Genomic DNA, 26441 nt, shown 5'->3' with positions numbered 1-26441 from the left:
GTAGAATGATGTCATGGATAACAATAAGTGATAAACAAGAAGATTGAAAAAATTGCATCGCAATAAATTTTTTTATTAATAACTTCTGAATGTCAATTTTAAAAAGAGGACAGTCTAAAGCGTTTTTTTCCACCTTTTATAAATTTCAAATTATTCTAATTGAATTGTATTCTCTTGAGAATTTTGTTCAATCATATACACTATCAATTTTCTTGAGATATTTTTTGCCGTGCAAAACATACAGAAAGTAAACATATTGAAATCATTACGAATTTGATGATAGATTATTTGATGGAAAATGGAACTTATCACATGCCTTTCACATTCCATCTTTTCAGATACAGAATCTGACCTGCTCAACAAACGTACTAGCACTTGCTACATACAGTTTACCACGAAACTCGATCACACATTTTCCTAAGTTCGTCACGATTATCAATGGATCGATCAACAATACTCGAATCATAGTCTGACCAATGCGACGTTACACAATCTAAAATCGCCATAAGTAGTTAAACATCACAATCGCTATTTGTTGCAGCATTCGATTAAGTATTTTGATATTTGGTTGAGATACGTCACGTTGGGCAAACACTGATTTAAATGTTTAAGAATTTCATGAGTTCATTCACTTGACTCAACCTGCTGACATTCTCCGTGCGGAAGAATGTCTATCCAATTTATCGATCCATGACTATCGAATCGATTCAGGACAGACTCGCGCTCGTTGTCTGCCACATTCGATCAGCAGCGTTTCAACTTATGAGATCGCCGTTCTTACGTAACATCTCCAGATGCATCTCGTACTCGCGGGCTTTAAGTCTCAACGAGGCGATGCTGTTGGTCCTCCTGTCAATGTCCGGTAATCCCACGCTACCTGTAGGTGAGCTCTGCGGCGAGGTGGCTGTTGGTGGTGGTGGGGGTGGGGGTGCCACTGGGGAATGCGACAGAGCTATCGCGGAGGCAGGTGGCGGGGGCGGGGGTGGCGAACCACGCACCAACTTCGGCCGCGCCGCCGATATGTTCGCTAGCAAATTCTGAAAGGGGGATGCGTACGGCAGGGGCATGCCGGGAGACAGCAGCGGTGGCGGGGCCCGATGATAGGGATGAGCAGCGTAACTACCGGGGAGGACCGGGCCATGACCCAACGGCGGATAGCGAAAGGCGTCGAAAGGCTTCCTGTGGGGGAAGTTGACCAGGTGGGCGAAGGGGTTCGGCAAGGTCGGCGCCACGACCGCCGACGGTGGTGGGTACGGTGTGTAGGGATGTGCCTGGGGCCCGACCTTCTCCTGTTTACGCCACTTGGCCCGCCGGTTCTGGAACCAGACCTGAAACACATGATGAACGAGCGGTCTGATTAGGCGCTGTGTCGTTCGTGGAAGGCTCTTAAACCGCGATAACAGTAGAGCCCGGAAGGATTCTTTTTGCGTCCTTCGGAATCCTTCGCATTACGCAACCTCAACGCAGTCGATATTTCAAATAATAACAGTAGTACTATAAAGTGATCAGCTGAGTGTTTATGGACGCGGACCAGTCGAAAAATTCTGCAATTTTCTTACCGAATTTTTTTGGATAACAAAAGAAATTTAATACTACGTTAGTTTCCATTTTTGCTTTTTCTAAGAATAATTTAACATTTATGTTATATATTTAATATTATTTATATTTGATAATATATTTATAAAATGGCTTCTTATTATGAGTTTTAAACGTTATAATCTTGGTTGCTTTTGTAATTATTGCAACGAACAGATGACAGAAGTAAAGATTTAGATCCCATTTAAAAGTTTCAAGAAAGTCGTTCATTCGATTCCGGGTCAGAAAGGTATTCTATAGGTACTTTCTTCCTTAGAAGTTGTTGATCCGTGAGAGTTCGAATTCCGGTTACAGTGACGTATTCTCTTCTTTTTCAGGAAAGTAGAGAACAGCGTATCATTACTGTCGATGCTCCAAGGAAATCGAATACTGCTGCGAGGCAGAGATCTCTGCCCGTTCGCGTTTCTTCTACCTCTCTCTCTCTCTCTCTCTCTCTCTCTCTCTCTCTCTCTCTCTCTCTCTCTTCTTTCGTCTGTTTCTCTACCTGAATTTTACGTTTCTCCTCGAAAATTAACAAAATATCGGCTGTCGTAAAACCGTTAGGTTAGCGATTCCTTGGCCCACTTTTCGTTTCTGGCAACTCGAGATACTCGGAATCGGTATCACTGCGTGTCAAATTCGCAATGTACATAATTTATAAATAAAGTATTATTAGGAGTAAGTATTATTATTAGGCGAGGATGTAATACAAACATATGAAAACTATATTATTAATATTACTGTGATAATATAAGAATTTTCTAGCTTCACTGTACAAATAGTACAGCAATTAAGTATTGAATGTTGCAGTTGAATAATTGCTGTACTATTTGTACGGTAATCATGAAGCTAGAAAATTCTTGTAAATATATTATTAAAAATAATATAAATGCGGAAATAAGTATAAGAATATACTAATTATCGTGCATGATTATTTGATATGAAATTTTAGTTTTTCCTTTTTTCAGAGAATTTAAAAAGTTTTTAAATATTTAAATTTTTAATTAATTAAAATCTTAAATATTTTTTCACACATTTTGCTGGTTTTAGTTGTGACAAATGTAAAATATTATCATTACTTATTTTTACTATTAATTAAAATGCTTTGCTCTATTTTGTGACTTAAATGCTCTGCGAACAAGTCGAAATTTGATGTCAACGTTAAATCCAAGGAGATTGAATTCTAATACTTGTAAATAAGAAATTGGACAACCAATGCGAATCGCCGTTCGTGATGTGCGTTCACCAGGTTTCAGCACATTCCATTCCATTCCAACGCAAGGCTTCTTCGAAAAGACCCGGAGCTCTAATCAGTTCAGCGGAAGTTCGTTCCTTCTCATCCTTCGTCAATCCGTGTCTCTTTTCTCTTTTCCCTTTTTCCGTCACTTTTTCATGCCTCTACCGTCCTATCTCTGGTTGTTGGGTCGATTTTATGCCGTGCGCGTCCCGACCGAACGCAAATAACGTATCGCCGATTTCGTTTTAATATCAGGTCGCATAAGAGAAAGAAAAAGAAAGCGTAGACGTGTCTCGTGACTGATCGCAATGACGAATGGCTTAGGACAACAACAATTCAACTTATCCAATCTCTCCGCGCGCGAGCACCTGCTGCGATTCCGGATTTTTGTATATCCATTGTTTCCGCGGTAAATAACGACCGCGAATTCCGAGCGTGGCTCGTTACGTCGAGTGTTCGAATAGAACTTTTCGAGAAGCGGCCATTTATCCTGAAAACTATCCGGGTCTTTTATCGTTTCCGGTGAGGGAGATTTCATGTTACCGCTTCAGAAGCGCGACTCTCAAGATACTTCCAGCGAAAATTCTCGTCAGGTAATCGCGCGAACAGTTCTCCATCTTCTGCAAAGTTTCCTCGCTCTCCGACTGCCATTTCAACTCTGGATTGAATTTCAATTCATTGCATGATTTCATTCTTATAAAACTATTCGATACATATCTTTTGATGTAACTATTCGCCTTTTGATTTCGAAATAAATCGAATAAATTTCTTTGTAACATTAATTATTCGTAAAGACATACACACAAATTAGGATATAAGATGAAATAATTAATATTGTTATTACATTAGACCTTTTTTTTTATTAAACTGATCATTTTTCTACATGAATTTCTATATCTCAATTTTCAGTTTTGAAACGTAATTCTAACAGAACTAGACTAGTAATATCACAAATTAAATTGACAAATAAGCATATTAAAACTAAATAATTTTATTGTGAAAAATATTATGCCAATTTAAATTGTGATATTACTACTCTAATTCTGTTAGAATTGCGTTTCAAGACTGAAAATTAAATTCTGCGCGTAGTTTGCAAGATTCGATATAAGTATATAAATTCTCTCATTCGGAATTATTCAAGCATTAAAGATCCAGCTTGACAGTTTAGGGCCTTTATTTTCTATTTGTTGTGTATTTACATTACGGTCTTAAAAGATACTTTGTTTAATATTTATATTTTACTTTTATATTCATCATCTTTTTCGATTTTCTAATTTATTCTTTCATATCAAAGAATCGAATGGCACGTCGCGTTGAAGGAATGTGGCCGCAGATATTAGAAAATGACGTTTCTCCTTTTCATTCTCTTCGTCGGCTAAGGTCACGTAACAGAGGAGACCTTACACGGCTTACTTGTTTTTTCCCACATACGAAGAGAAATTCGTCTTGTTTTCCGTCGATGTGTAATACTCTCATGTCGAATAGTACGACTGCGCGTTCCACATTGCCGCGACTCCGGCTCTCGGATCTGCTCCAGCATCACGGATTTAGGAATCAAAAGTACCGCCGAGTGATGTAGACACTCCCAATACGGTTCGTCATGGTGCGGCTTCGTCATCGTGCAGACGAGGATAGACATATGCCTGGATGACTTTGCGATTCGGCCCGATCATTGGCTCACTGATGACGCGGCGGCGGCGATTGCGAACGCGTTCCGTGAGATCTGTGGATCCTATCCTGGTAGCTCGCTGTCAAAAAGATGATTTCGATCGGTTTGCTCTATCTGTGATTCTATTCTATCTGATATTCGGATCTGAGATCGCTTACATGATCGATTTTCGCTCGAAAGAGAAATAGTAGGCGCAATAAATAAATAAAATAAAAATAGTATTATCTAAGATATTGGTTTTGTTAGATATATATTTGTTAGATTTGTTAGATTTTAGAACCTTGTTTTCGTTCAGTAATTTTGTCTTTCATGTTCATATGTATTAATATCTAAAAGTTAACTGCGGCATATTAGTGTAATACAGCGTTTTTCAATTTTTTTCATTTCGCAGCACATTAAATAATGAGTCTTACTCAAGATGTAACCCTCAGCATAGATTTTTTATCAGATATTGCTAATGCGACATTTAGAAATAAAAAATAAAGTTCTAAAATTCCTATTTCTTATTTCATCATTTTAAAAGTATAATTTTATTGCAATGAGAAGATACCGCTTTAATTAAAATGAAAGTAAGCACAATTTAGATAATTTTCATAATTTTTTAAAATATTTTTGACTTTGTGTTTCACTTGTTTTTTTTTACTTATTTCTAAATTTTTCCATTTATTTTTACGTTTTAAAAAATTTTTGCTATACACTTGGAGAGACTCTTTGCGGTATATTAGTTGAAAAACCCTGATCAAAATAAAATATAGTTATCTTCTTTCTTCCAAAATATTAAGACTTATTTTTATTTTAGAAAACAATTTCATTATAATTGCATTATATCTAATTATATTATGTGCGTGTGTGTGTGCAATTAATATCTCGATTTTAATGATTCGAACTAGACGTAGTGTGTTCCCAACAATATCATTTAAATCAATCATTCTGCCAAGGGGCGATCTATACGAGCGGTTAAAACGCGAGATTTACGATTGCGCAATAATCGATTACAATCCCCATATTTATATTTCGATTTTTGTTGTTCGAGGTGGAGGCTTCCAAGCCAAATGTACGCGTTCCGCGTGTACCGCCGCCCGCTTCGGAATCGCCTAGACACACGGGAGATTAGAGACTCCTGGCATCGTTAGGGTTGAGTGAGGAAGGGGGGTCGCGGGTGCCAGGACCCCCCACAGCGAACAGGATTGCCCCCAGCAGGGCGCTAAACATCTTCGACTCTCCGCTTTTAAAACAAAACGTAACCACATCGCCGCCGGAACCTACTCGTTTCGTGCTTAATCGTGCCGCATTAATTACAAGAACGCCGAGTACGTTCATTTCTCCTGTTTCTCCACTTCAATCTTTTCTTCTCTTTCTCTCTCTCTTACTGATGAAGAAGTTTTTCCCGCGCGTTCAATACGTGTATATAGATACTTTTTTCTTGGATGAATCGAATCCTTTCAGACTTATAATCGCCCTTATAATCGCGTATCTATTGAAGAACTCAACTGAAAATGATCTTGAGACATGATACGAGAGATTTAATAAATAGATTCTACAAATTTTTTTTAAGTACTCGTTATGTTAGATTTGTAATCACGATTTAATTGAAGAATTTAGACGGAGTTTGTTTCGAAATTTGATTATGATGACAAAATATGTATATACATTTCTATAAAATATATCTCATTAATTGTAAAAAAATAAAATAGATTACTTATTTGCTAGGAATAAAATTTTATTTCGCCGTATTTAAATAAAGATTTATTTCAATGAAATAAATACATATATGGCTCGAAGTGAGCTAAAATGTTTGAACTCTATGTAAGCATTACAAGAAATATATAAACATATTTGTAAAAAAGATTATACAAAAAATTACTGCGGAGCTACTCTCACTTGCCCGATCCTTTTAAATATTCACACACTTTGAAATAAATATATTTCTCACAAGTAAATTTTTTAATCTTTTTTTCTCGGTGTATATTTCGAGGGACAATTCGGAACTGGCACGTGACCTTGCCGTTACGGCGCGCTGTTTACTCAAAAGGTCGCCGCGTTATCATTCGTACGCAGTCGCTTGAACGAGCAGGTAGCGACGCAAATCGGTCTCCACGTCTCGTATCCCTTGATCGATCATCCGCGTAATCAATTAACTTCTATATGATTAAAATGATCATTCATAGAGATAATCATTTTGCAGAAAGATGATAAAAGATAGATATTTTATTATTGTTTAAATGTGACGCTAGAATCGAATTGATGGGCGCAGGAATTACAAAATATCGTAAAATTCTGTTGTAATATGGACAAGTGATTATTTCTTTAATAATAATTATAGTTGAAATTAAACCAATGAGAATAAATTGAGAGAAATTTTATTTTCGGTCAAAGTGAATTTTACAGTTTGTGTTTAATATGTATAATAAATTTTTGTAAATACAATTTTTAGTTTTATAATCTACGCCACGATTCGGTTTGTCGAATTTGAAACACAATTGCAAACTAAAGCTGAAATATTAATATCTCAAATTATATTGATCGCCAATTTCAATAATGATTTTAATAAGCATCATAAAAATCTGTAAATAATGTATTACAAAAAATATTACTTCAACCAAGATTTGAATCTGGAAATCCCGACTTTCCGGAACGGGCGTTCTTTAATAATACTTCAAATCGAGTCGATACACCTGTTAACTAAAAGGTTGCAACACTTTTTTTCGATGGATTTCGAAGGAATTCAGTCTTACTCGTAGAGCGATTGAACTGAAATGGTTAGATCTAATAAGAGAACCAATCGTGAACAGGTTTCATTCCGAAACTACCGGAAAAAAGTGTTGCAACCTTTTAGATGATGACTGTACATACATCTCACATCGTGCTTTGGATTTTTCGCGGTTTTGATTTTAAAATTGGTTGAAATTTATACGTTGTTAATTTGTATAATGACACATGGGTCATTGTCTCTAATGATTCAAGTAAGGAGAAGTCGTGATACGTTGTTCATTTCTTACTATTATTTTAGATATTGCACGTCGCGTGGAGGAATACCTTGCAAAGTATCGTATACAACCGTTTTCGCGAGTGAGTGATTTTGAGTGTGTTCGCAACGAAAAAATTTGAGAGGAGGAGGCCTAGGAGGCATCGGGCGACAGCGGAGCAACTGTGAGGTAATTTGTATATTATATATTATATATTATTGTATTTGTTCAGGAATTATATCATTATTTTATTAAATGTTTTGAAAAAGCCGAAAAAATGCAATAATTACTTTTTGATATATTAATTATTTTAATCGTTATTATAATTGGACTATTGGTATTTTTATTTTACAATATCTACAACATAATTGCGTTACAACTCCGCTGCTGCGCTTCGCATCGGTGAGTACCAATTAATTATCTTTTAGTTCAATATGAAATTACGCGGATCTGTGAAAATATATCATATGTCCCTATAAATGAAAGAATATTCCCCCGTAATATATGAAAATTCAAGTTAAAAACTGAAAGTATATCAGATAAATAAAAAAACCAAGTAATGTGACATCCAGTAATTATTTCATCACATAATATTGCCGATAGTTGTACAATAATTGTACAATGGGTTAATAACGCAATTTTGATGTTCGGTTATTATTTAATCTATGCAGATATATAAAAGAGCAAACATGATCTTGATTTATTGTATAGCAAATTTTAAAGCAAATTTGTTTTATTTCGAATTCAAATATTTCCATCTAAAATCTTAATAAATATATATATATGTAAAATAGGTTTAATATTATATATAACATACGAAATTCATATATTATTTCCAAAATTTTCAACAATTTCGACGGAAAAAAAAGAGAAAAGGGAGACAAAAGAAAAGATTCAAAGGTAAAAAAGAATTAGCTTGCGAATATAAACATACGTGACAAACAGGTTTATTTCCTTCGTTTGTTGGTCACCGAATTTACCGCGAAATCGATTCGGAGAAGTGTGACATCTCGCGTGATACATCTCAAAAGACAGATGTCGAGCGAAACGCGTGATATTTTTATCCGTAATTCCAGTTTTGCTCGCGCAAGTATTTTCTCGCTCGTAGCAGAAGTTCGCGAGACTTGTCGATTATCTCGTCACACTCGGGGAGATCGTAAAAATAATTAATAGCCGACGTTGCAACAACTGATAATCACTTTGCCTAATAGCAATCTGTTATTCATGCGAACGACAGGTTTCGTCGGCAAACGAGCCTGCGGGAAGGAACGATTCATTATTCATTGAGTTGTGCACAAAACTCGTACGTTCGATTGATAGTCAAATTGAAAGTTGAAAATTTATTTGCTCGAGAATTAGCGTTTCTCTCAGATGGACGTGTTGCAGAAATATATTTCCACCTACACAAATGAACATTTGATTTTTTAATGAACGTGAAACGAAGCATTTTTTAAATCTAATAACAAACGTTCGATTCACGATAAAAAATACATGAAGCAGGTTTTATTTTAGATTAGCAAGCTTCGTTAAAATGCTGATAAAACACGGCGCAGCACATTTCTATTTCTGGTGAATCCGCAACGTGATTAAGTTAGCGGTAATCCGCAACTATCCGGTTAGATATTATTCTTTAATCTAATTTATGCTTTTATATAATTAAAGTATGTCGACTTTTACGAGTAGTACTTTAGTAGTTTTTAAATTGTTTCTATTACATGTTTGCCTAGCTGATATTAAATAATTAATTAAGCCATTAGAATTCCTCTCTCCTTATCGGTTCTGATTCTGGATTCAATATTTTTCGCAGTTTTTATTTATTACTTATTTTTATTTAATGTTATGGTACGTTTTACACTACATAGTGCACCTTATAAATACGAATCAATGTCTTTAAAGTCTCTGCGAGAAGGCATTTTATCCTCAAACGATACTGCATGTTTCATGAATTATTAATGATCGCCGATGATAGGTCATGTATCCTAATTTTTGTACGTTGATGCGTACGGGCGAAGTTTCGAGCATCGAAAAAAATCGCACCTCATTCTCCACGACGTTGTATTTGTCATGCATATTAATGACGGCTGATGGACAAGCGGCGACTGAATCGCCCAACAATCTAATTTTCGCGCGTTAAGGCGAGAGAAATTTGTAGCGTTCGCTTAAATCGTTCCTCATACAGTTTATAAATGGGTTTATAATGTCCGTCAATAAATTATTTAACGAATTTATCGGTATTATTATCCTTCAACAAAAACACGAAAAAATTTAATTATGCAATTATTTAATATCACACTGAAAAGTTTGTGGTTGAAAATGAACGAACCGGAAGGTTCTGATTAATTAAAATTTTGGTAATTCCCTCAACTGGAATTATAATAGATTCGACCAGAAAATTCGGATTTGTCCAATTTCAACTAGAATTGCAATTAATATAACCAGACTTTTCCCAGTGATTTCATCAAGTGAAATATAAAGACATAATAAATTCTTGTCATTTTAAAATTTGGAACGGAAATAATTAACAAAAAATGAATTTGAAATGTGAATATTTAATATTGATTTCAAAATTATTCAATATTATATGTCTTATAAGGCAGCTACGTGCTAAAGGGTTAAAGACACCGCGATTGAATAAGTGCGTCTAATTCCTCGAAACGTTTTTGTAAACCAACGTATAATTCTGTTCTATTACGACCGCGAGGGCAATTGACACCTATCGCGATTGAAAAGGGATGCAGCTTCGCGGAGCCGGTCATCTCGTCGCGGTCGAGCGAGAATGGCGCAAGGTCTCTCTGTACAGGGGTTCAGAGATTCCTGAAAATTATTAACGACACCGCGCGGAATTACGGCAGGCGTGTCATTCCTTGGACGGAGCAGTGGTTCTCATTGCGTGCGCATCATCGCGAATAATTCCTGGCCGTCAGTAAATCGGCGATTTGTGGTGGACGGTGACGGATTTGCAAGTATAATGAAAAGTGCTGGGTTAACGTTAAAGGCATTGTACTCTCGCGGTGCGGGGGAAATCACAAGAAGATCGCATAGGGGCGCGCGAGTATGCGTGCCCGGAGCTAGCAAGGGATGGAGAATCAAAGGACGAAGCGAGAGAAAAATACGCGTGGGCTTAAGGCGGTAGGGGGGAGGAAAGAAAAAAGAGTAAGTAAGTACCGAGAATAAATTAAACTAATTGAGCAAATTAGCCAGCTGTTCACGCAACGATGGCATAGAGACACGCTCTCCTCGGTAAGAAGTCATCGTCGTCACGCAGAAAACGTGTATCCCTTTTGAATAAACATGTAATATCATGCAAGTTATATCTACGAAAAATAGAAAAATTGAATGCATAAATCAAATTTGATATTATCACTAATGAATGTCTAGCATGATATCGAAATTGTAGATTACTTGATAGATTTAAACATTTTATGTTAAATTAATTTGTTAAATACATTTTATTGAATACTACACGGACAGAGAAAAATTTCTGGTTGAAAAAGAATGAACCAGAAAATTCTGATTGTATCAATTAGAATTTTGATTATTTCAACTAGAATTATAATAGATTCAACCAGAAAATTCTGATTTGTCAATCTTCAACTAGAATTCCAATTGACGCAGTCAGACTTTTTATCTAATGTTGATTTCCGGATGATATTTCTTCGAAGATTGTGAAATGAGCTCTGCGTATTGTATGCAATTTATAGTATTTCAAATAGTAACGTATAATATATTTCAATCTGACTAACAAGCTATTATTATATGATCAATTTATTAAGGAAGAGTTGTGAAATTCACATTAATTTTCTAATTATTTTGAAAGATTACATCATAAACTCGTATAAAATATTATAATATAAATTTATTTATATACATTGATCGCGATCCTGTGTGATGTTTATTGCAATGTTTTATCTTTTTATGCAGCTTTCGAGTTTTCATATGACAATAATTATACGATGCAAAAAAAAATAAAATTAAAATTAAAATGTCTTGTAGGACGAAGCATTAATCAGATGTAATAAAAATGGATAAGAAGTGATCAATAATTTGATGTTAAGTATTTAAATATTCAAATGTATTCGGATCGCATGATTACCGTTCAAACGTAAAAGAACATTAAAGTTTAATAGCGGATGATATCCGCGTTTCTAGCGTTGATTAATTGCGAATGTCTTTAATAATCAATTTACAATATTATTTGAATACAATAATGTCAAGTATCAAGAAGATAATTTCTTGTATTCGGTATGAAGTATACACTACTGATAGATACTTATCGTAATTCATTTCATGCAATAACATTGATGCTGATGAGTTCTCTTTTTTCTAAATTGAATAATTAATGAATAATTATGCTAATTATAGATACTTTATATTTACTGACGTCAATGTTTAAAATTAGATTATTGATACAAGGCATAATAACATCAAATTATCTTTTTTGCTATAAATATAGTTATCTATATATACATATGACATGATGTTTTCCGTGACGTAAATGTTTTATAAATATTCCAATGGGCAATTAAATTCAAGATCAGAAATCTTTCACAGTAACAATGAACAGTAATCGTTTAAATGTACCAATAGACAATCGCATGTCCAATAATTTTTTAGTAATAACGGGCATTTTGAAAAGGGTTGAGCAAATAATTAAAGACTCGTGATCAGTGACTTGTATATGTTGCTCGAAGGATATCGCATTTCGCCATACGGGTAGGCAAATTACAGGTGGGGATACGTGACCGTGTGGAGAACTTAAATAATTCTTAAGTAATTCTTCGCGCGCGCTCGCGGGCTTCAAAATTATTATCCAAACGAAATGTCAGAGGATACGGGATAATTGTTGTTGCGTAAGAGACGTGCGATATTTTCACATTCGCGCCAAAGAAGACGCCTAACCACATTATTACCGCCAATTATTGCCTCATTTTTCCAAACAGACAAACTTTGACGCGCACAGCTGCTTATTATTCAAATGATTTCGAAGTTATGCCATAATATGTCAATATATATATAATTAGAGATAACTAATCAATTTTAATTTGACACGCTATTATTTTCATTTAAATAGCATCAGGCATTTATTTATCCGTTCATTTAAATGTACGATTTAATAGATCTTACCATTTTTTAAATTTGAATAAACTTATAATTCGCTTTTATTTTTAATTACCTTTTTTAATTATTCCTAAGACTGTATGAAATAGATTCTTACGTCATGCATTTTAAAGAGTGTCTCACTTTTATATTTTACATATATTGAAAGATAAATTTTACTACGCGCATTTAATAACTGTATCAGAAATGAATCTATAATTTATCTATGCCACCTTATTTAATATTCGTTTTACGCAAAACAACGTTAAGAGATTCCACTGACCTGTATCCGTGCCTCCGTCAGGCCGATCTTCATGGCGAGCTCCTCCCTAAAAACAAAAAGGAAGGTAATCATTAACACAAGAAAAAGGAACCAAGGCCGCACGTAGCCGCGGGCCTATTTGCGCGTGCGAGTTATCCGATTCTGTTATTGCGATAAACTCGAGTTAACGGAGTGTGAGCTTCGTCAGTTCAGAAATTATTATCCAACGAGTCCCGAACAATACTAAGCGGTAATAAAATTATAATATTTGCCAATTTTAATGATTTTCTGAATATGATATATACGTACACGATATACGTACATAATATGATATATACGTATGCATTATCTCTTTAATAATTATAATATAACAATTATTAATTATTTTATTGAAGAATCATCGCAATCTTTCATCATAATCGATGGATGTAACAACTCGACTTAAACTTATTCACGTTCAATCTTAAAAAAGTTCTTATTATGTTATTTATTATTGTATTAGATGGACATCGTTAATTTTCTTGGAGATAATAACTTTGCATAAAATTATCTTTAATTGTATAATTGTTTTATTGTCGTTATTATTTCTAAATAATAGTCTAGTTACTTTGTACTGAATTATTATTGCGTATACGCTCTCAAGAAGTTAAACTTCACAATATTTTAATGAATGACACATCCTTTTGTTACTCTTTTTTTCTTATCTTACGTAATCAAATGCATATCTAAACGTTTGGGCAGTTAACGAAGTAAATACATATAATTACAACTATAATTATTATCTCCCTTGAGTACGCGATTTATTACTTAGGAACGTAATTCAACAAAAAAATCATTTAGTTGTTTTTTAATAGTGTTGAGGAATAGCGGTTACACACACAATATGACCTCGTATCATATCCGTGAGAAAATCGCAGAAACCGTTGTACGAAATAGCCAGTCTGTCCCGTAAAAACACGCGTTCATTATCTTAATTAGTTTTGCATCCGAAGCAGATTAGCCGACATAACGATGCACGATGGGGATTAATTGCATTATGTATCTCGCGGCATTATGTGTGATTTTCCGTTCGATTGCTACTTGCACGAGCCGTTGTGACGAGAGCTATTAATATCTATTACGAGACGATCAGAATCCGTGGCGACCGCGTCGTGTTGGCTCCGGTAAGCAGATAGAATCTCATTTTATATAGGTGACTGCGCTCCCCAACGGCGTATTACGAATACGATTATCCGTAACTAATTGACCGGTCCAACGCAGCGGTAATGACGAATAATTATTAGCTCGTGATATTTTACATAACGTCGATCATGTCATACGCTGTACCAGTCGTTTCCTTTCCGCTCGATTGAATTTCGCATCCTTCGCTCGCGGGCGCATATAACACGAATAGTCTGCGTCTCACGTAGGTATAATACATGACACTTTTTTTGCAAGCGCATACGGCGCTTGCTTCGCATAAAATTGTCTCCCCTTGCCCTGTTGTCTAGAAATCCGAACCGCACAGATGCCGGAGGCTACTGATTAAGAGAGAAACACACAGAAAAATATTATTCTATTGTTGAGAACAGTAAATTACTCAAAATACTTTCTTTTAATTAGAATGGTTATTTTTACCAAAGGATGTTTTCTTAATAACGTTAAAATATTACTCATTACAAATTTTAGAAAAACTCATTATTATGTTCTCAAAACAAGAGTTTATTTTCTTTTGAAAATGATTATAAAAATTGTTTGTGAAGAAGCGACTTTATATAACAAGCAAATCGAATTTATTTTAATTTAATAATAATGATCTTGAGTGTGTGAAGTATTAAACTCACTAGAACTCAGAATATATCTTGAATAAAGATGTTTGTGATGAACTTATGATAGATTTGCGGATATAAGGTAAATGTCTAGTTAGTGAACATGACTCAATTTGTTGGATAAAGTGGTACAAAATTTTAAATATTAACCTTTTAATAATATGTACTACTCTAGATAAATTGATTGTTTATAAAAATTTAATAACGAATTTAGTTAGAATTGTACATATCATTAAAAATTCAATATGAAATGTTTTATCACTTAATCTAACAATTGGTTCATTCATGTCCACTAACTGGTACATTTATCTTATGAACTTTTGAAATACTTGAGTACAAGTATTTCGAAGTTATTATTTGCATACAGTAAGTATTTTTCTGTGTTTAGAAAATATTATTTATGGATGCTACAACCTATAATCTAAAATCATGATAATATATCTACTTGTCACGAGTACATAGTTATACGTTAGGAATTACGAAGCGTTACGCTGTACGTGAGTATGTACTAAAATGACGAAGATTCTGTTTTTGCTCAAAATAATGCGTATGTCACAAATGTACCCCATAATTATAATACATTCGTTAAGAGTGTAGATTAGATTGTAAGAAAAATAGTACAACTACGTTCAAGGAAACAGAGGAAATTAATAGTCATCGACTTTGATAATTAAATTCCTTTTGGTTGATTTATGTTGGTTAGGCGATTGCTCTCGCAGGATGTTTCCAGTAAAGATAATAACCCATATAAATCGCCGCTTGCATGATTTCACCGGAAATTATGCGAACGCATTCTCAATTTTTTTTCAACTGAGAACGAGGCAACCTGAAGGCGCGAAGGAATCATTACGAGGCAGGCGTGAATCATGACGGGTGTCGATAATTCATCCCGCACGTTGAGAATTCATTCATTCCGGAAATATTAGCGATTTTCGCCGTTGTTGCGTTAAAGGAACCGAATGGCGGCGATCGTGCAATCGAGTATATCCGGCGGCGGGTAGAAAAAGAAAGAAAAGAGGGAAAGAATGAATCGGTCAGTGAGACATCCCGCCGGGCGTCTCTCATCTTGCAGGCAAATTGCCCAGATGTTCCACGAAATCGCGAGGAAATCTCGGTGATTATGCCGCGCACAGAAGCTCTTGCGTCCGATCGTCTTGGATCTCGTGTTTAGGTGCATTTCAACCTTCAGACGGTAGCTTCCGAAATTACAGGGATTTCAGGATGAGTTCGAAGATTGTGGCCATGGTCCACGGATTCGTCTGATTCACGTCGCGTCAATTTTATCATCGTTCGCTCGGATGCTCGTCCAATCTGATCGTTGCATCCGAGCTGAAATCCTTCCGTTCTTCCGATTGAACGAGAATTAACATCTTTTCGCAATCTAAATCTCGTTTTTAATTTTATATTAATATTTTTACCTTAAAAACTGTCATTTTATAATTATTAAAACCACAAGAAAATATTTATATCTAATAATTAGTAATATATATCGTGGACTTTACTTTTGTTGTATTCAAATTGAGTTTAATTGTACCGTTGTTAAATCGCAAATTTCAATAAGACGTTTTGTGATAATAAAGATATAGGTATATCTAACAATAAAAATATACAGTCTAATATCTAAAAAGTTTTAGAAAATTAAATCATTGGTGTCAAGCACGAGTTTCATTGGACACTGTTAGATATTAAAGGAATAATAGTAATTCATCTCTTGAGTTAAATAATAGTTTGTTATTTTTAGCTTCTATGTGCGTCAAAATGTAAATCAGTTTATTTCTGTGGTTATAGTTTTAAGGTAAACAACATTCATATTAACATATATAAATGTACTTACATTATAGAATAATAAATAATAAACTAAATTTGAGTCAAGTTTAATACATTTTCTTAAGACAAATTATTTAACTTCATTATGTTAGTAAAATTAACGACATATTTGGTCTGTTCTTTTTAGCTGAATTTTTGCACGGTTCATCTTTCTTACTTTTCTTTCCACGCAGGAGAAAAAAAGAGGAAAGATAAATCGTGCACAAGAAATTCAACTAAAAAGAACAGGCCTATTGAGTAAGAGGTCTAGGAACAGTGATGACTATAGAAATAATTAGAAATAATTCAAAAATTGGATATAGTTTAATTCGCCAAATTGAGTTTATCAAAAGTTTATTCGATGAAGGTAATCATTACCAAAATAATGGAACGACGTTTATCCATTGATTAATCATCCAAAACGATCCTCATCGTATATATCGCGTATCGACCGGTAATTGCAAAGCGTATTCACGTCGTCAAATCATTTTTGATGGCCCGCGTACCGACTTGTGGAGGAAACGTAACTAGAAGACGCGAGTTCGTATACTGCTGCAGTACTCTCTGATTACCCGTTGTCGTGCGCTAATGACTACTCTGGTGAACATAGTTGCAGACGGTAATTCGTACCTGCTACCAGGCGGCTCGGCTTCGTTTTCAATGAAACGCCGAGTATGAAAGCGCGCACCTATCAGCTGCTTCTCACGAAAAACAGGCTTACGCCGTGAACGATAAAATTACGTGTAGTACGTGATTTCTCTCTCTTTCTCTCTCTCCCCCCCCCTCTCTGCCCGTTACATCTGATTGTTTGTATGACTCACAAATACGAATAAATCAAGACCAGCATATATTCTACTAGTCAAACTAGATACTTGATGATGACAGAAACTTCCTCTATGGCTATTTTAAGTGACATAAAATTTTACTTTTTCTAGTGAAATAGGAAATATAGAATCATAAAAAATACTACAATAGAACAATTGGAGATTTTATATTAGACGCTTTCATAACTTCTATTGTGCCTTCGAGGATGAGGAAAGTGGTTTATATCGTTGTTCCGCCTAACGATTCAAATGTTTTATCTGTCTCGTAATCTTTGCGTCACTTCTGGCCACTCGAGCACGATATAATCTTTATAGATATGTGCATTACACGCACGGGTGCGCGAGCGCGGACAAAACGCACACCGTCGAAGAGGCGGACGAGGCTCAGGCACCTTGGGGCCTGCGAGTAATAATAATTTAGCCTTTCCCTTTTTCTCTCTCTCTCTCTCTTTCTCGAGGCGCGCTCGCCAACGTCCTTCTGGATTTAATAAGATCACGAAATTTCGCGGTTAGACGGGCGTCCCTAATTACACCCGCCGTTCACCGAGACTCTCAGTTACCCTCGATTCGCGTATCATTATTATTACGTGTCCCTCTCCTAACTCCCTCGTCCACGGTGTGTCCTTGCCATGGGAAATGCGCGAGCTTCGGAAAAGTCGCTTCTGACGGGCACGTACGCAAAAGATTAGTCGCGCATTCGCGACTTAATGGGAAATATGAGAAACCATGATGAAAACCTCGTGCAAAGATCAGCAAAGTCTCCGTTACATGTCCTAGTATTCAATCTGAAATTCCTTTGTGATTAATCCGTAAATTCCACCAATGTAAAAGGCACTTATTAGATGAAACTAACGAGATCTTACGTTGTACATTTTCAATTCTTAATTTTGAAACTCAGAGCTTATTAGTCTCGGCATTTTTCATGTGAAGGGAAATTAATCTTATATTTGTCAGAATCATAGAATTAAAATATAAATTTAAATTATAATCTATTATTATTATTGATTAGTATTATTGATTACTGTTTACATAATGCAAGGTAGATATGTGTAGCTAAAGACATCAGAAAAAAAAGAATTAATATATCCTGCTATATATTATACACGTAAAACATTACATATATGACAGAAAACACGTTTCTTTCTCATTACGGAACACACCTGATCTATAATTAACGTAGCCGCTACGTTCACACGCGTTGAAAAATAGAACATGACTAATCGCCGATTAATTGCATCAACACGATAATAATCATAGATTCTTTTGGTATCCGGTTGTACGATTCCGCGATGTATTACGCGAGTTTTTCGAGCTTCGAGCGAGAGATCGACTTTCACAGATTTGGCGAACAAATTGCCTCGCGCAAATAATCCGCAACAAAATACATTCTCAGAATCGATTGCCGTCGCTGAAAGGAAGTCCTTCCTGTCCTGTCCTGCGCAACATTGCGAAGTCATAGTAATCGGACTGCGAGGCGCGAATGGATTTGCCATTTCGCAACCACACGGTAGTATAGCGCGAACCCACGGTCGGCATCAAAAGAGGCCGCTAAGTGGATTAAAGGCAAGTTTCTTCGTCATCTTCTTCGTCTAGTTTTCCTTCTCACTCCCTTTCTCTTTCTTTCTCTGTCTCTACCTTCTCTTCCTTTGCTACGCCCGCCGCGGCATCCTGCCGTTCTTATTTGCTCCTGCCTCGGCGCGAAGTCCTTCGCTGCAACCGCGCTTCGTCAGAAGTCACGGACGAAGGAAGATAATTTACTTAACTTACGTTTAATCGTGTTTGCGCGCTTATTTATTCGCATCGTTTGCGTCAACATTTGGATTTAATGCGCTTGGAATTTAATTCGATGACGAAATGATAGTGATTAATCACGACTCGAAATCACACGTTTAATGCGTGCGAAGGTTAATTATTTTTCTTTTGTGGAAAACGTATTATTTAAAATGTTATTTAAAAAAAGAGTCACATATATTCCATAAATTTTTTTTGTTTCTGCAATATTAGAGAGAAGTTGCTTTTAATAGTATTGAAAAAAGAAACATTTATAGTCCAAGGTAATACATATATATTGCATACAATTTATAGCATTATTTATCTTTATTAGCTTTCTAATACCCATAAGTAAATTATTCTCTTCTTTTATTATTATATAATATTATATAATTCGATCTCGTACCAATAAATTACTGTGTAATTCTCGCTTCCATGCAATTTAAAATCGATTCTTTCTCGTTCGATCCACGTGCTGTGGTGACCACAGTATACGATTCGCATCTCAAATACATATCTCGAGTATTACGGAGATGATTACATTATCGTTACGAGAAAATACGAGAATCGAATGGTGAAAAGAGACAAATTGCTGGGAAAAGAGCGAACGAGACAAGAGAGACAGAGAATGCGCGCGGGTGCGTGAATGACATTGCTGGTATGAGCAAGAGGCTTGGCGCGCGAGTAATTTGAGTAATTACCGCACAATTACATTATCTAATTAACCCCGGAGGTCGGAGCAGCCGCCAGTTACCGCGACGTGGCGGCCGTGATTGTCTCACTCGTGGTGCAATCACAATTATTATTGTTTAACACGCGCGGCATGAAAGCATTGAATTTACAGAAATCTGAATTCGCAGAATTTTACACAGAGTTGGTAATGAAAACCTGCAGTTCTATTTTGGTCTTTTTTTTTTAAAGGTAATTTAACTATCAGAAAATATTTTATATCGCGAATATAACAAGATTAATTCAAAAGAATTAAAAATACCAAAGATATTTTTATAATCACATCTATGTGATTATTATTAATCACTATAAATAATTGTGGACACAATTTGCTACGCAATTAATCTATTCGTAGAAATGTATTCGAGAGGAAACCACGGCATTATTGTCCTTTTTCTTCCTTTTTCATTATTCTCATTATATACTAAGCAATCGTTTCCCGTGATCGCCAATCGGCCTGCAGGCCTTATACACGTTTTTTTCCGGGAGTTAGGTCCAAGTTGAGTTCCGGGGCTTTACTTCTATCTTCTCTCCAGATTAATGGCGAGTTACTGGGTATTATTTTGCTGTCATTAAGTTATTATTAATGACAAGATGTATTATTAATGACAAGATGTAATTGTTTTGCCATGGCACATCCGGAACGGTCTGAATGATGAAATATTTTTTAGTCACCGTAGGAGATGCGTTTCTTTCCAATTTAAATTTTGCGTAAAATATCTTTCGTGACACGATGAATAAAATATTAAATGATTTTCTGAAATTAATACTGATAATTGCTTAAACTTGATTGATAAGTTAGGTCACACTAATTTTAATACTCGTATTTTTAAAAATATTTTTTTAAATTATTGGTCGTAAAAACATTTTGTGTCATTAAATTAGATCGCAGTCTTTTATAATTTTTATTCTGAGATTGTCAACTATAGAATATTTTCTCACTCAAAAGAGAATAAAAGCAAATCGCGCACACACACATAGTCGATTTATTTACTGTGTGTGACTTTTAAGAGGCGCTTGTGTCGAGTTTTATATATATAAAATTTACACACACAAACAAATGTATGACACGTTACAATCCATGTGCACAGTAACGGTCGCGTTGAATAAACAAGTCTTGGAATTTGCTATTTATCTTGACATAAATCACATATTGTAATTATCTCTACATAATTTGTATTTGCGTAAGCCGATATACTCTCTGATAATTTAAGGTCTAACAAAGGACTTGTTAATTATACTTACAAAGTTGTAACGATATCAGCATGTGATTGATATCATGAAACAAAAATTAGCCACGTCTTTGTTTTTAATTAGTGTCGGTTACTATCAACATTTTAATAAATTATTTATTATAAAAACTATTTATTATAAAAGTTTTACATTGTAATTAGAGATGTGGCTAACATAGTTTATACGAATAAAATAAAATACGCGCCGACATATTAATACTAGAGATAGATAGATAAAGAAAATAAGTAAAAGATATATTATCAATACTAAAATATATAAAGAAAGTATAAGATACAATTAGCTAAGTAAATTTTTTGTAACAATTATATACATTCTTAGGAAAAAAAAAACAGGATGAGATGCAATATTGCAGAGATTAAAAAATTAAACTTAAATAATCAAGATGACATAAAATGACAAGATGTTCAATAAAATACACATTCCTACGATTGAAAGATCGCGAAAACAGGGTTTATGTATACACGATCGTTATCTGTAACGTAATGTAAAAAAGAGAGGACAACAAAATTCATCGATGAAATTCGAGCCTCGGTATAATAAGCGACGCCCGAAGCTTCTTGCCTTCCTTATACGTCATCCAGAAAGACGCCTCCTTATGCGCGGTATCGATAATGTTTAATAACGAATCGCGCCGGCCGGGACAAGTAATTCGCACTGACGAGGGGTGACAAGCGGCTTTTGCCGCTCGCATTATTCTCGAGCAGGATCCGCGGCCGTGCGCGCATACCTGCCGTGACCGCTACCTTTGTGAGGAGCGAGGCGAAAGAGAGAAGCCGGTAGCCGGCTGCGTAATGCGTGCGTAATGCGCGCTTAATACGCGTACGGCGTGGAGAGCCAATTACTGATTGGCCACACTACCGCCAATCGGATGAGGGATGGACCCCGGTAAACCTGTACTCTTCGATCTCCTTCGCACTTCGCGAGACGAAGCCCTTCGTCCTCCTCGACCACGGAGCCCGTCTTCAAGGAGGAACGAGGAGGGACGATCCTGAGACAGTCTAACAATCTTTTTCGTCGCTTCGGACGGAATCCGAACAAACAGGATAGCATAGACTCGAATCGTTGACAGTAAAAAAAATGCTTAGAATGCACACAGTTCATAAGTCCGTGTTCTTCTGTTCATTGTTTCGTAAAAAAAAGAAATTTTTTAAACATTAAAAGCCAATAATAAAAAATTCTATATATTTTAAGAATATTTTTGAAATACTTTGATTCGCAGACTTCTTACTTTGATATCGTAAATCTTATTTTAATACCATTCTGAGAATTAAAATATGAAGCAATTAATGGGTCAATTCTAAGCAGAATCGTAAGACTCGTAATGTGTTCTCGTAACACTTGTATATAAAAACTTATGACTAGTATTCTAATTTTATGTGTATGTATGGTAAGACGTACGATTATTCATAAATATCTACGATTTCTTGCAAATTTAATGGCTAGTAAGAAGCTGTTTGCAAAAATATTGTATAAAGGTATAAGCACTTAAAAATTTTTACAAATCTTACAGGAATATGTTACGAGCGTTACGAGTCTGCCTAGAATTTAGGCATAAAATTCGAAATAAGATGTAATAAATCATAAATAGCAAATTTGTATTAAAGCAATATCCGTAGTTACTTAATATATTCTTTTACCAATTTTATCTCTTTATTAATATATTATCCCAAAAGGAATAACAAAATATTATTTTTAAATAAAAAAAAAGAAACTTACGAATTTTTTAACAAAAAGAAAGAAATTCTTTATTATTGGCTTTTAATATATAATATAAATATCCTGTATAAATTTTTATCAGTGGCTCACCGTGTTATTAATTTACTCTTTCATAATAAAGCAATGACCGACTGAAAACAATGAAAAGAAGGCTTATATCGACTTTATGTCATTTAACGGTGACGGAGATCCAATGCCGCTTCCGTGGGACGAGGTAACATCGTCCACTAATTAACTCCGGAAGGCACTAATCTTATTTATTGAGAAACGAATAACGGGTCGGCGGCGTTTCTAATCGGGAGCATGACTCGTCGTCGGTCGATTAATGACAGGAGGAGTTGCGGGTCCTGGACGCAGCGAAGAGACCGGGACCAAAGGAGGACTAGAATCGCGGTGGAAAGAAGAAGGGGGAGAGGAGAACAGAAGAAGAGACCGCTCCGTGGAACTGGTTCCGTTCTATGGATCACTGGAAACAATCATCCTTATTAAACTCACCACCGGCCCACCCCGCGGATATAAAGGCATCCTTCGGAATGATTTACCGAGAAGCGCGTCGCGCGGCCCTTTGAACAGGTGGATCCCTCGAAACGCGACGCGAACGGACGATAAATTTTATGGATCCACCGGGCGGATAGATTGAGAACTCGCACGACGGGGGTGGCCGCGCGCGATATTCCGCCGAGTCAGGTTTTCGAAGCAAATGAGGGACGAAATGGCGTCCGGCTAGTCGGAGTAATTAAGAAATGGAAAATCATCAAAGAGTTTTGTTGTATAATTAGCTAAGGTATCCCTCGACAATTCAAAAAATAGGTTTAAATAATTAAACTGTAATAACTTAGCTTTTCTTTAACATACCAATTTCTAATCATAATTATAAATAGAACATGATGTTTAAAAAAAATCGAATAGCACAAGGCGAAGCGCTGACTAAATTTTGTCCATCGCATCGACATTGGTATGAAAACTGATTGAATATCATGTTGGAAGTAATCGCGTTTAAACACGCCATATGTGTTAACATTTATGAGGTTATTAATTAGCTATGTTGTTCACCAGAAAGAAAATAAGTAGTCGGATATTTGAAAAGACAACAAGGTTTCATCACTTCAACCGCGCTTCGTTTCTCTCTCTTTCTCTGTTTATGTTCTCGTTCTCTCTCCTGGAGTTTATAGTCGGGATAAAAAATTAAAACCAACACGGACAGATCGGGATTGGTCGGGACCGCTCACGGTCGAACGATTAGTCCGTCGCCGTCATCGGTAGCAGTATGGGCCCGAGCCGTAACACTCCAATCTAAATTAGATCTTAAGAGCCCGTAAAGGCAAGTGGCCACGCTCTCTCGCTAGCCTACGTGGTAAGCCGGCTTTAAGTGCTATATAAACAGGACGAATCTGGTAATCCGCGCGCTCCCTCGCAAATGCCACTCGGGCCTTACATTCGCGGCTCTCAAAAAGCCTGTACTTATCTGTTATCGCATTCGGAAACGGCATTCCACAAAAAGTTGTCCTGTCGTCAACAGCTTGTTCGGGGCTATCTCCGTCTAATCTTTGTCAGTATCGCGAACAAAATTGGTCTCAAGAAGCCCTTTCGGTAATAACGAAAAAATAGAGAAATACAGAAATTGAAAGTAAACGAATAAAAATACGAATAGAAACAAAAATTATAATTAATAAAAAAAGAGAATTAAAAGACAAGAGATTAATTTACACAAAAAAAGATGAATTTTTATTTATGAAATAGTAAAAAGAAATTATAAATAAATAAGTAAAAATACGAAAATATAAAAACAACATTCCATTTATGAGTGGAAAGAATGTCTACAAAAGTTAAACACGAAGGACCCAAAAGAGAGCTCGCTCGACTACTCTCGGACCGATCGGCTGATCGAAAAATAAACGATGAATATAAGAGAAATGTTTATCGATATCCAATTCGATGTACACGGTCCGCCGTGCGGGAACACGTGTCTTTTATTGGCGAATGAATTTTCATTCGCGACGTCCAGGAAGTTAAGGCCGCACTAGCATCTTCTTCAGGGTTTCATCGATATACATATATTTTGGTAGGTCCCAATCGCACGTCTGCCCTTATATGTAAAGGCACGCTTAATGAATATGCGTCGTGTTCCACGACTTTACTCTCTTCTCTTTCTCTCTTCCTTTCTCTCTGCCTCTCCTTCTCGTCAAGCTAGTCAATAAACCTAAGCGACCATAAAATCCAATTAGCGCGAAATTAATACTACCACGCGGCGAAATAGCGGAAGAAACGGGGGATCAATTTATCCTACGAAACAGCAGAAAACGTCGAGCAATTTTCCATAGGCAGGAAGCCCGTATAAGTGGACAAGGAATAAATTAATACGGGCGACGAATTATTAGAAACCAATCAAGCCAATTACCGGTTGTTTTCTTAAGAAGAAAAGGAACCTTTATGGCTATAAATAAATAGGTGTCGGCTTTATAAGGAAGTACATGTTTATTACGAAAATAATACATTGGGTGATTGAAAATCTGACAGGTGTCAGTATTCGCAACGCTATTAAATTACGAAACTTTATTGTTTTTAAATGCGTGCAAGTCCATTTCACTATTTTAACGCGAACAACAAAATAATAATTCTCGCCTCTTTCAAATCCACCCAATTAAGAGTTTCCTGTGCTTTTCTTATTTATTAACTTTTTCATATACTATTATTGAAATTGATTTCCTAGAAATCGAAACACTAATTTTTATATATATCATAGATACAAAGATTAAGTATCTTTTAATGTATTTTTCACAATATTATTCATCACAGATTAGAAATATTCAATTAGCTTTTTTCTAAAAATTTTTTTTTCATTACACGGAAAAACTTGTTCAGAATCGTTTTGTTCTCCTCTTCTAAGAGGTTTGGTTCTAATTTTGCTAGATAAACGAAGGGGATTTGTATTTTGCTCGTTAAGGCTATCTTCGTCGCAGTTTCACGCGTACGTGAATGTGTAGCTTGTCTCGCCATACTCGCGAATACATCTCCAGCCCTGACCGTACACCACGGACACTCTACCTGCTTCACCTCTCTCTGCATACTCCCTACCATCTTCGTTAATTACGAGAACCCATACCGTGGCCGCAGGACCGGACCTATTACGAGCGATTACACCGCTATTAGTTACCTACCGGGTGTTCCATGGCGCGGAGGAAGGCAGTAAAAAAAGAACAAGGAGAAAGAAAAAGCTACCCAGATAGATTGCGCCGCAGCCCAATGGCGGCGCGATATACTGTACGTATGTAACTGGACCCGAGTGTGCAGGGGACTTAATAATGCAAAACCGTCGTTTCGCGTCTACGGATGGGAATTTGCATGAGGATCGTCAGTCTGGCTGCGGGAAGGCCCGATGATCGATGTATCGTTCCACGAATTTACACTCGCGGATTTAGCAGACTTGTATGGATGGATAGGTGATTTATTTTAAAATCTACCATGGATTCAGATTAAAGAAGGAAACGGGTATTATTATTCAAAACTACATTTAAAAGCGCTTCGAAAGGTTTTGTTTTCAAGACTTTCGAGTTGATTTTAATTTCGTCTTTCTTTTTCTAAAGTACGTACTATAAAGTATGTATTTTTATGTCAGAATTATTTTGAATGTGTAAAACTAGAAAATCATTAGCAAACTAAAAGAGATAAGACTTTAATGAACGTTCCATATTATTAAGTAAAATAAATATTATCTTATATTCTTTTGA

The 26441-nt window shown here is 35.8% G+C and overlaps 1 protein-coding gene across 1 annotated transcript in view; it reads right to left on the bottom strand.

Annotated features, from left to right (window-relative positions):
* Nucleotides 1–230: 230 nt before the first annotated feature.
* LOC108731553 (homeobox protein aristaless) overlaps nucleotides 231–26441 on the bottom strand; it is a 137247-nt gene continuing 111036 nt past the window's right edge. Inside the window, exons 3-4 of the mRNA XM_018461917.1 lie at nucleotides 12828–12873; nucleotides 231–1328 (exon numbers count right to left, since the gene is read on the bottom strand). Coding sequence (XP_018317419.1) covers nucleotides 756–1328; nucleotides 12828–12873 — 619 coding nt within the window. The 3' untranslated portion in view covers nucleotides 231–755. The remainder of the gene's footprint in view (nucleotides 1329–12827; nucleotides 12874–26441) is intronic.

Source organism: Mycetomoellerius zeteki, unplaced genomic scaffold (assembly GCF_001594055.1).
Source record: "Mycetomoellerius zeteki isolate Tzet28-1 unplaced genomic scaffold, Tzet1.0 scaffold135, whole genome shotgun sequence".
In the NCBI taxonomy this organism is placed as follows: domain Eukaryota; kingdom Metazoa; phylum Arthropoda; class Insecta; order Hymenoptera; family Formicidae; genus Mycetomoellerius; species Mycetomoellerius zeteki.
This window is presented reverse-complemented; position numbering and strand designations above follow the sequence as displayed.